This window comes from Marmota monax, unplaced genomic scaffold (assembly GCF_021218885.2).
Source record: "Marmota monax isolate L192 unplaced genomic scaffold, Marmota_monax_Labrador192_F-V1.1 WCK01_AAM20220418_F8-fsc00019, whole genome shotgun sequence".
In the NCBI taxonomy this organism is placed as follows: Eukaryota; Metazoa; Chordata; class Mammalia; order Rodentia; family Sciuridae; genus Marmota; species Marmota monax.
Genome location: NW_026695242.1, coordinates 6225383 through 6237565, shown reverse-complemented (window position 1 = coordinate 6237565; position 12183 = coordinate 6225383). Strand labels below are relative to the sequence as shown.

The 12183-nt window shown below is 35.2% G+C and overlaps 1 protein-coding gene across 1 annotated transcript in view; it reads left to right on the top strand.

The window, feature by feature from the left end:
- Mcu (mitochondrial calcium uniporter) overlaps positions 1–12183 on the top strand; it is a 192154-nt gene that overhangs the window by 137059 nt on the left and 42912 nt on the right. The window contains exon 2 of the mRNA XM_046419789.2: positions 3894–3963. Coding sequence (XP_046275745.1) covers positions 3894–3963 — 70 coding nt within the window. The remainder of the gene's footprint in view (positions 1–3893; positions 3964–12183) is intronic.

Below are 12183 nucleotides of genomic sequence, written 5' to 3'. Positions count from 1 at the left end.
TTTTTAAGTAAAGTGATACGAGGGTTGGATTTTCCTTTAATAAACTCTGAGGATAGGGGAAGGGAAACTGAGTATATAGATGATGAACTGAGTTTGATAAAATATTGAGATTATATGTATATTTTTTAAATTTTATGGTACTGGGTATTAAACTCAGTGTGCCTTACTACTACGCCACATCCCCAGTCCTTTGTATTTTTTGAGACAGAGTCTCATAAGTTCCTGAGGATCCTGCTAAGTTGACGAGGCTGGCCTCGAACTTGTGATCCTCATGGCTCAATCTTCCAAGTTGCTAGAATTATTTTTTTTTTAATTTTTTTTGATAAATATTGAAGCAGGTGACAGGTACATGGGATTTCTTCACACTTTGCTCTCTACCTCTGGGTGTTTTTGAAACTGTCAATATTAAAAAGTTACTACTTTGTATAAAAAGTAGTAACTTTTTATAATGGGGCTGGGGTTGTAGCTGAGTGGAAGAGCACTTGCCTAGCATGTGTGAGGCACTGGGTTCAATTCTCAGCACCACATATAAATAAATAAAATAAAGATACATCAACAACTAAAAAATATTTTTTAAAAAAAGTTACTACATGAAGTATTTATGACCCAATAAAGATAGGAGTTTGTCCTTTCTCTTTTGCATACCTTAGAATGGGGAGGAACATAAAAACCAGAAATATAAGCTCCAAATTTAGTGTAACCAGGGAGATCTCTGCAATTCCAAATCAAAATATATAAATAAAGGTTCCAAATCCAGTGAAAGTCAAGTAGGTATAGGGGATAACCTAGAGATGGTACCTATGGTAGCAGATTCCCAACAAAGCCAGTCAAGCATGGTTCTCCAAAAGAAGCAGGTGACCTCAGACTTCTCCAAAGCAACATTTAGTGCTGACACTTTACCAAGCCTCAAGAAAAGACTAATTTAGGAATTAACATGCCAAGCTTCAGGAAATTTAGCTTTTAAGGCCCCTTCTGCAAGACAAAGTTCAACTGACAAAGAAATGAAAGCAGAAACTATAGCTAAAGAAAGAATTGGCAGTGATCATGGAGTTCATTGATCAATAGAATGAAGACTAAAACAAATGTGGGTATTAGGGTATAGAGGATTGTACATCTTTAAAACCTTGACAGTATAGTAATGATATATAACTTACTGGAAGTTAGAATGAGGAATAGAAATGATGTGAAGTAATATGTCAAGCATCAGAAGTGATTTAAAATAAATCCAATGAAAGTTTAAGTTATGGGATAGAGGGGAGTAGGTAGCTGGACACATAGTTGGTACATAGCTGGAAGTGAAAGGTCAACTCTAAAGGAAGTAATATAATGAGCTAAACTGGATGGTAAAGGGAAGAAAAAAGCATAATTATTAGTTCATCATTGCTCATAATAAAGGATTTTTATATTTTAATATAAGGTATATTTTATGTAAAGTTATGGGGTGCAAGGGAATACCAAACGATGGGATTGCCATTTTAAATTGTGGGGCCAGAATAGGCCTCACTTAGATTTGAAGTAAATAATCTGGAAATTATCCAAGCAGTAGCTATGCAAAGGTTCTAAAGCAAAAGAATAGCTGTTCAAGATATAGGGATGAATTTAGAAGGGCTAAAGTTCAGTGATTAAGAGGAAGATTGGTAGGAGAAAAACTCAGAGAGATAATAAGACCATTAAAAAAATTGACTTTTACCTGAAAAAAACTAGTAGAGTAAAAAAGTAAACCTTCCAAATTATCAGAAGGAATACATGCATAATGACTAAAACACAATAAGGATAAACTATTTTAGTAAACTATTTTTAAGAGAGTAACCAAAAAAAAGGCATATCATAAAAGTTCATAACTGAAAGATTAAATATGTATATTATATGAATGTAAATAAATAAATGTAAATAAGCTAAACTTTCTAAAATATTTCCAGATTAGATCATAAAGAAAGCTATTTAGCTGGATACAGTGGTGCTTGCCTATGATCCCAGTGACTCTGGAAGCTGAGGCAAGAAATCACAAGTTCAAGCATAGCCTAAGGCAATTTAGAGAGACCCTGTCTCAAAATAAAAACTAAGAAGGGCCAGGAGTGTAGCTCAGTGGGAGTGTCCCTGGGTTTAATCCCCTACACCATAAAAAACAACAATAAAAAATACCACCACCAACACACAACATACACACACCAAAAACTATCCATAGTCATTTCTAAAACAACAAAATCAGGAAGGACCAACAGAGATATAACAGGCACATGCAAACTAAAACAACATGGGAGTTGTGGTCTTATTATTGGACAAGACAGTACAAGAACATTCCACAAAGAAGAAGGACATACAAGATCTGTATGAAAAAAAATTTTAAATTCTTCTCAGGGATGCAAATAGAGACTCAAATTGAAAGGCTTACAAGGTTGTTGGGTAAAAAGACTCAAAATCATCCAGATGTCAGGTTTTTTTATTAATCCATGGAGTTGATACAGTCTCAAAATGGCAACATTTTTGAACACTTACTGTATGCCTGCTATCTTTCTAAATGCTTTATATGTATTACTCGGTTAGTCCTCACAACAGCTTTATATAGTAGGTATTAGTAGTAGTACATCTTTTAGTGTAGAAATCAAGGCACCAAGAGTCTCATGAACTTGCCCAAGGTGGCATTTATATGTGGTGCTGAGAATCAAACCCAGTGCCTTACACATGTGAGGTAAGTGCTCTACCACTGAGCTACAACCCCAGCCCCAGACTCTACTTTTTCACCCACTATACTATACTGTTATTTTTTTTAACTGTAGGATTATGTGTACATGTGTGTGTAAGCAGATAAACTGACTCTAAAGTTCATATGGAGAAATAGATAATAAGGAATAGGTAAGAAAAATTTTAAAGAAAATGACAAGGGAAAACTAGCCCTAACAGATATTAAAATAGATTATAAAATAGAATGTTGAAACAAAGAACTATTTATGGCACACATAAACAGATCATTGGATAGAAGTTCAGAAGTAGATCCAGAATTATATAGGTATTTGGAAAATTATGAAACTAGCATTTCCAATGAATGAGGAAAAGAATTATTCACTATGGGACAGCTGTATTGTCATTAGAGGGATACTTGGATTTTTACTTCTTTGATTAAAATTAATTTCTAATGAATCAAATATTTAAACCTAAAAAAGTAAATTAGCTGTGGACCAAGACTCAAGTTGCCTTCCTTTCTTCTTCCTTTGATACTTTTTGTAGCTAAGAAAGTAAAAGGTACAAAGGAATAAATAAAGTTTGGGGCAAGTCAAAAAGTTTTAATTATGAGAACCTTAGTTCCAGACCCACAGTGGCATTTCTCTTTGAAGAAGTAGCAAAAGTGGGTGTGACTGTGATTTCCTTCTAACACAGAGAAGGTGGTGAGTGGGGACTCCAAGGTTGCCTGTCCATACTTTACAAAAGGAGAAAGAGCAGATACCTACCCACATAATGGTATATTCATGATACAGCTACTTAGTACCTGTCTTGTACTTGGTAAAGGATAGGCAGGAAATGCAGGTGTGAAGGCTAACAAGAGAAATGAGCAAGAAAATGTAGTTTAGTCTTGATAGCACATATCAACAATATCAAATGTTTTTACAATGATTCATCAGGTGTAATTCTAATCTTAATATAACATTTGTACTTATGTGTGTGTATGTAAATGTGTATGTAATCTTGAAAATACACCAAGAAAAGTTCATCGTTGCTATTATCTGTGGATGTTAGGAGTTCGAAAGTCTTTAATATTCTTTTACCTGAATTTCTAAACTTTTCTACAAAGGATACACAGTACTGATACACTCAAAAGCTATTTTTATTTCCTGCATACACTTACTTGTGTAACATTTGTTGTTCTGCCTGACAGTAGATGTGTCTTCTTTTTGTAGGTCCACCAGAGGCTCTCCTCCTGGCAGAATTTGGGAGTTGTTTATTGCAGTACTGTTGTGCCCTCTGATGGTGAGTTTTGGCAAAGCCATTTTTTAGTGTCTAATTTTTTTCCTTTCTTTCACTTAATGTTTACATTCCCTAGCTGATGTGTAAACTAATAAACTAAAATCTTTCACATAAGGTAGAATTGGGTTTCATAGAAGGAAAGATTAAAGAAAGGAATTAAAATCTGGTTGAGGATCTAGTGAATTTAGAGGAGAAACTAAGAAGAGAAAATAAGAGGCCCATCAAGTCTTCATAGGTCACAGAATGTTCGTTTTAAAAGTGAGGACATAGGTAATGTGAAGATGAGAGAAGCGCTGTTTCTGGTATTCCCTAACTGTCTGGTTTCCACATTATGATGATCAAACACTCTAGCCCCATCATGGCGTCAGAGCCTAGACAGAAGCAATTCGAAGTCTGAGACCCTCTGCTCTTGCTTGTCTTTTTCTTCCCTTAGGCTGAGGACTGTAATTTTCTTCTTTGATATGGGAAGAGATGAACAGATACTTGGGAGATCACATGTAATCCTTTGTAAATGTCTACAATGCTATAAACTGGCTTCAGAATCTAAGCTTTGGTTTTTTTCACACTAGTAGAGGGAGATATGTCTACTTTACTTTACTTTTATTTTATTTTGGGAATCAAACCCAGGCCTCACACATACCAGGAAGGTGCTCCCCATTGAGCTATATTCCCTGCCCTTCTTTACAACTTTTACTCTCATTGTACATGTACAGTTTAGGCTGCTTGGTTTAGAGGTTGACTGTTAAATATGTTTCTTCTGTGTAGAATTTGGTTTGTTAGAATTCCAATTTCAACCTTATTATCATTCATTTATAAGCATATTCTTTTTTTATTTAATTGATTTTATTTTTTATACACAACAGCGGAATTCATTACAATTCTTATTACACATACAGAGCACAATTTTTTATATCTTTGTATATAAAGTATGTTCACTCCAATTCATGTCTTTATACACGTACTTTGGTTTTGTTTTGGCTTTTTTTGCATTACAATTCTTATTACACATATATAACATAATTTTTCATATCTCTGTTTGCATATAAATTAGGTTGACACCCAATTTGTGTCTTCATAATGTACTTTGGAAGCATATTCTTATTCATCTATAAGCATGGCAACCATTGAAAGAGCATCCTGCAAACTTACAAAGACAATTTAGACTGAAGAATCATGGATGATGAATCATGAGAATCCTAGACTATTCTGTCAGTGTAGATATTTGCAAAGCTGTTTCTAGACAGTGTGTTCTTACTTGCTGCACTCTCTAAACTTGGAGGAAATACCCTTTTGTGGTTACTCATTTGTAATATGGAAAGGTTGTTAGGGAAAATAGACCAAAATCAAAACAAGGGAAATATTGGCTTTCTTTTACCTATTTCTGAAAGACTTTTTAAAAACTGCTAAAGTGGTACCAATTACATACTAATATTGTTTATTATATTAAAAAGCAACAATCCACTTACTGCAGCCAAAAGACAGGCGAGTGTGTTTCCCCCAGTCAGGACTCAGGATGTACCCACATATCAGAATTCATATCGTGGCCAAGGGCCAGAAGACTGCAATGCCCTTACTCCTTTCCAAAGCAGTGAGTAGGTATTTCTCTTCCCTCTGACACTCTTCTGATACATTACACACCCAAACGAGGGCTGTCCACATCTGAGCCTCCCCCACTCCCAGGTTGGTTACCTTCCCCGACGAGCAGTGTGTGAGTGCTGTGGCTTCCCACATCTTCCGCAGCTCTTGGCATGATCAGTCTTCTTGACTGTAGACACTCAAAGATGTGCTGTATTACTTTGTCATGATTTTAATTGGCCTTGTATTGTTGCTTAATGATATTGAACAGCTTTTCATGTGTTTAGTAATCAGATGTTTTTGGGGGGAAATGTTCAAAATTTAGGCCCAAGGCTCAATCCCCAGTACCAAAAAGAAAACAAAACAAACAAAAAAAAAAACTCTTGTTAGTTTTGAGTTGTCAAAGTTCTTTATATAAAAAATAAAAAGGACTGGGGATGTGGCTCAGTGGTTAAATGTCTCTGGGTTCTTTATATATTCTAGAGATTTTCTATTGTTGTTGTTGTTGTCATTATGATGTCCTAAGTTGCTAAAGCTGACCTAAAACTTGCAATCTTCCTGCCTCAGCCTCCTGAGTCACTGGGAATACAGGGATGCACCACCACACCTGGCCTCCTGTTACTTTTAAAAATAGTTTTTGGGGAAAAGAGAAAAAATGTTTTTGAGTGAAGCAGTGTTATAAATAGCCACTGTTGTACATAGTTGGAATTTCTATACTAAGGTCATCATCATATTGAGAGCACAGACATAGTTCACAGCTATATATCTTTCATTCTAACTTTTAAGACTTGATAACAAAAGAGAAATGAAAAAAGGAACCTATGTAATCACCAAAGGTGATAGGACATAGAGCCTCACAACCCTAAATTTGAAGATACATTTTTCCATTTTCAAAATATATCTGATTGTTTGGACTTTGAGGGGGGGTTTTGTTGGTGTTGTTTCACAGTGCTGGGGATCGAACCCAGGGTGTCGTGCATGCTAGGCAAGAGCTATACTAGTGAACCTTGCCCCCAGCACCAGTTTTTGGACTTCTTTGTAAGTAGAAATTTTAATTTGCCAAAATAGAGATAAATTTATTCCATCAAAGAACCCTTTCTTGAAGAATTTTATAAAAGATTGGCTTTTCACATTGCCAAAAAAGTAGCCACATGATATTGAAAGACTTTAAGCTGTATGTGCTGACATTGTTTGAACTGGCTTATTTTTGAGTAGAAGCAAATTTATGTCAGATTTTAGGTGATATAATCTGTTTAGGATTGCTGTTATTTTTTCTAATATTTTGAAGTAAATTTTGAGGGAATTAGAAACTCTCATTTCTTCCCTGGATGCAGTTTGATAAAATGACTGATTTTGCACTAAACAGTTAGTTCCTAGTTTTCTATTAATATGCATGTTGACATGGTCATAGAAAAATTCCTAATATATGACTCTCTTGTGGAAACTAGAAAGGCTATTAACATTGACCTTTCTTAAAATCGAGTGTTAAATTTCTTTGCTGAAATAACCACTGGGGGAAAAAGTTTTGTTTTGTTTTGTTTTTTTACTGGAAGGAGGATCTTGTTTCTCTCTACACAGATGGTAATGCAGAGATATATACTGCCCTGCTGGGGACACAGCCCTGCCTGTTGTGATATTGTATTGCTTTTTTTCATTGACACATACAGGCATTTTGAAGACTTCCAGCAGGCCTACTACCACAGAAGGAACAATTTCTTGAGAACAAAGTTTTTATCAAGAGAAAGGATCAAAATATAAAATTAGTTTTTGCTTGCTAATTTTTTGATAGTAGATTTACCTTTTAAGATAAAAGAATTTAGTACAGGAGGAGTTTATTCATGGCTTGATTTGCTCGGGGATGTTTAGGGCTTTATGAATGAGTGTAAACTTCTAATTCATCACCTTAAAGTCATTATTATGGGCTTGGCAGAAAGGTCATAAACCCTTTAGCTAAGCTGCTGCTCTAAGTTAGGTAATTAGAAATGGATAACCATGGAATTTTCTACTGCTGGAGGAAGTATCTCTTCTTATTCATCTACTGCTGGAGGAAGTATCTCAGTAAACTAGTCACGGAATGAAAAATTCTGCTAGTTTCTTTGCAGGCATCTAGAAAAACCTCAAAGCTCTTGAAGACTACCTCTGACTCAGAAAACCTCAGAATTGAAACTTGGATTTGTAATCTTTTCACTGGTGATATTACATCAAAGCAGTGTAATACATTCAATTCTAGGAGTCACAGAATCTTTAGGTTTCTTACACAAGCCTCACCTAGCATCATCGGGCAGTGTGAGCTGTGGGAACTGAGATTATGTTAAGAATCACAGTTATATTATGTAAGAATCACAGAATACTAAGAAACATACCTTTCTCAGTTTTCACTGCTTCTTTTCATCAAAACATCAAGGTACAGCTTTTTAGATATCAAATATTATATAAAAGTTACCATGTTCCAAAACCAAGCTGTTATGTGATTTCTTTTATTCAAGCCAAATAATAGCAATCTTATAATTGACATGTAATTTTGTACAGAATTAAAGTTGCTTGGGGGATTGAGGCAGGAGTATCACAAGTTCAAGGACAAGTTAGTGACCCTGTCTCAGAAAAGAGAAGGAAGATGGGGCCCCCGTAGCTCGGTGATAGAGTACTTGCTAGCATGTGTGAGGTCCTGGGTTCTATCTCCAGTACCTCCCCAAAATTTTAAAAACTAATTTGTTTAATTACTTTTATGCTTTATTTCTTAAAAAAAAAGGAAATGGTCATTACTTTTAGTCTAAAAATGAGGAAAAATCTTCAGTTTTTGAAAGTATTTAAAATATGACAGTAGAAGAAATTAAATTTCCAGTGCAGTAAAATAAATTATATCTAAAATTCTTATGTATAAATTGTTTGAAATTTTTCTAGGAAAAAGGACTTAGGGAGGAGTCTCTCTATAGCTTCATCAGATTCTCAGAGGTCAGTTAACCAAAAATATTAAGAAACACCAAATTAACTTGTATAACATGCTTATTTTAAAACTCCATTTTTTTTAGAGCCATTTTAGGTTCTAAAATTTTAGGTTCTAAAAGATAGCTCTGCGCTCTGTGCCCCCAGGCACATGCACATCCTCCCCCATTACCAGCACCCCCAATCAGAGTGGCAGAGTTGCTACAGTCCATGAACCTACATTGACAAATCATCATCCAAAGTCCATAATTCACATTAAGGTTCTTGGTGTTTTATATTTTGTGGGTTTAAAGACATGTCTCCATGATTATAGAATCATTCAGAGTAGTTTCACTGCCTCAAGAATCCTTTGTGCTCCACCTGTTTATCCTTCCCTCCTCCCTAGCCCCCTGACAACCACGGATCTTTTTTATAGTTTCTACAGTTTGCCTTTAACAATGTGTCATGTGGTTGGAATCATATAATATGTAGCCTTTCAGGTTGCCCATACACACACACACACACACACACACACCATATATATTCTAATTAGTTACACATGATGGTAGGATGCATTTTGACACATCATACATAAATGAAGTATAACTTCTCATTTTTCTGGTTGTTTGTGGTATAGAGTTACACAGGTTATATAATCATAGATGCACATAGGGTAATAATGTCCGATTCATTCTATCATTCTTACCCCCATGCCCCTTCCCCTCTTTTCACTCCCCTCTATCTAGTCCAAATTACCTCTATTCTCCCCACTCCCATTGTGAATTAGCATCCACATGTCAGAGAAAATATTTGGCCTTTAGTTCTTTAGGATTGGCTTATTTCGCTTAGCATACTATTCTCTAGTTTCATTCATTTATTGGCAAATGCCATAATTTCATTCTTCTTTAAGGCTGAGTAATACTCTATTGTGTATATATACATAGTTTCTTTATCAGATTGACTTTTTCCACTTAGTAATACATTTCAGTTTTCTCCATGTAGCAGCTGCAATAGCAAGAAAGGCTGAGGCAAGGGGGATTGCTTGAGCCCACAAGTTTGAGACCACCCTGAGCAACATAGTAATACAACATCTCAAGAAAGAAGGAAGAAAATTAAAAAAAAAAAAAAAAAAGACGGCAAGAAACAAATTTTCTTTATGTCTTTTCATAGATCATTTCACTTTAGCACTGAGTATTAGTCCATTGTCTGGATGTACTGCAATCTATCCATTCACCTACTGAAAGAGATCTTGGTTGCTTCCAAGTTTTGACAATTTTAAATAAAGCTACTATAAGCATACATGTTCAAGTTTTTGTGTGGACATGAATCTTTAATCCCTTTGGGTAAATACCAGGGAGCATGATTGGTAAGAGTGTGTTTGGTTTTATAAGAAATAAATTGTCTTCTAAAACGGCTATGACATTTTGGGCTCCCATCAGCAATGAGTGAAAGTTCCTTGAGCTCTACAACCTGGCCAACCTGGTGTTTTACCAAGACACTCCTTTTTCCTTGTTGTCTTCTGTGGAGTACGTTAGTTTTATTATCTTAACAATTAAAGAGATGATTGGATTTAAACTCTAGATTTTAAGAAAAGTAAGAAAAACTTTTAAACAAGATATGTTCACAATTTGTGAGTGTGATGGAGGCTACTGGGGATTGAACCCAGGGTGGGGTTGCCACTGAGCCATATCCCCAGCTCTTTTTTAAAAAATTTTTATTTTGATACAGGGCCTTGCTAAGTTGCTTAGGGCCTCAAAGTTGCTGAGGCTGGCTTTGACCTTGCCATCCTCCTGCCTCAGCATCCCAAGCCGCTGGGATTACAGGTGTGTGCTGCTGCACAGAGCTGTTCATGATTTTCATTGAGCCTTCTCAGGCCTTGTTAGTATACCTGCATTATAGGTGAGGAAACTGAAGTTCAGTTGTATTCAGTAATGTGGCCATAGATTATAGATTCAAGGTGTTCTCTTTTGATAAAATTGAGTATTACCAAATCTAAGATTCCAGTACCATAATTTTTCTGCTGTTCTCCACTGTCTGTACTTTGGAATCATTTTCAGCTTTTAGCCACCTGGAAATGAAAATGGGCCAAGAACTAAAGTATAATTATTGTTATTTTCCAATAATCAAAAACATTATTTTAAAAGAAAAAAATACTCAGAACTATATATTAGGACAGGATTTTATATTTACAAACTAAAAATATTTAATTCTCAGAATAATACAGGTAGATGAATGGAAGGTAGGAAGAGAATGACCTTTTACTCAGCACAAAGGCTTTTGACATAATGATGGATTAATTATTTTCATAAACTGATATAGGAGAACTGGAAATAGTAGGCTGGGAATGTGGCTGAAAGGTAGAGCACTTGCCCAGCATGCACTAAAAACAAACAAACAAACCAGAATTAGTACTGGGAACTTTGAATTCCAGGTGGCTTAGGAGTATACAACTATTTAATAGAAGACTTTTTAACACCATATATTTAAAAATTATTTTAAGTACTTTCACAATTTGCATCATTTAAGCCTCACAATGACTTCCTGAAAATAGTTTTTACAAGTTCTATGGATTCAGATATACAAATACTGATTCACTTGAGTTACACAATGAAATGTAGTTGATTTGATTAAAATCAATTTATATTAGTGGTTAGAAAGACTCAAACAACTGAATTTACCAAACAACTCAAGTTAATTTTTAACTTAAATTCTGTTAAAATTTAATATTTTAACATTAATGTAGAAGGATATTTTCACTTAATTATTTACATATGTTGCTGTAATCTAGCTATGATTTGTCCCCACTCATACTGAGTAGGGACGAACTCATATTGAGGCTTAATTCCTCAATGCAACACTATCAGGATAAGGAGACCTTAAGGAGATGACTAGTTCACAGGGTCACTGTACTCAAAAATGGATTAATGCCTTTGTTAAGAAACTGGGTTAAGTCTCAAGAAACTAGGTTAGGTATCTCAAGACTGGATTAGGACTCAGGAGTGTATTGGGCTTGCAGGACTGGATTAATTACTGCAAGACTGAGTTATTATAAAGGAAGGTTATCCCTGGTGTTTGACCTCTTTGATGCCATCCATCATATTACAATGCACCAGGAACCATCTGCCCCATCTTTCTCAGGACCACTCCTGCCTCAGCCTCCAGAGACACTGTGATTATAGGCATGAGTCATTGTGTCTATTTAAATCTCTTGTCTTTAGAACATATTCAACCTCAAGTATTTTGTTATAGTAATACATAATGGACTTAAGACATAAGGGTTTCTCAAAATTATTACTCTTCAAATAATGTATAACAGTTTTTTAAAAGTAGCAATATATTATAAATAATTTAAACAAAAATTTAATCCTTGTACACATTTAAGTAAATCATTCCAAGGTTATTTTGAAGCATGCACATTTTATTTATATATACAAATTAGAGATATTCTGAGTATATTTTTGTATGGCAGAAGAATGAACTAGGGGCTGGGGATGTGGCTCAAGTGGTAGCATGCTCTCCTGGCATGCACCGGGCGCTGGGTTCGATCTTCAGCACCACATAAAATAAAATAAAGATGTTGTGTCCACTGAAAACTAAAAAATAAATATTAAAAAATTCTCTCCCTCTCTCTCTCTCTCTCTCTCTCTCTCTCTCTCTCTCTCTCTCTCTCTCTCTCTCTCTCTCTCCAAAAAAGAAGAAGAAACTATATTGAAGGAAATAGAAGGT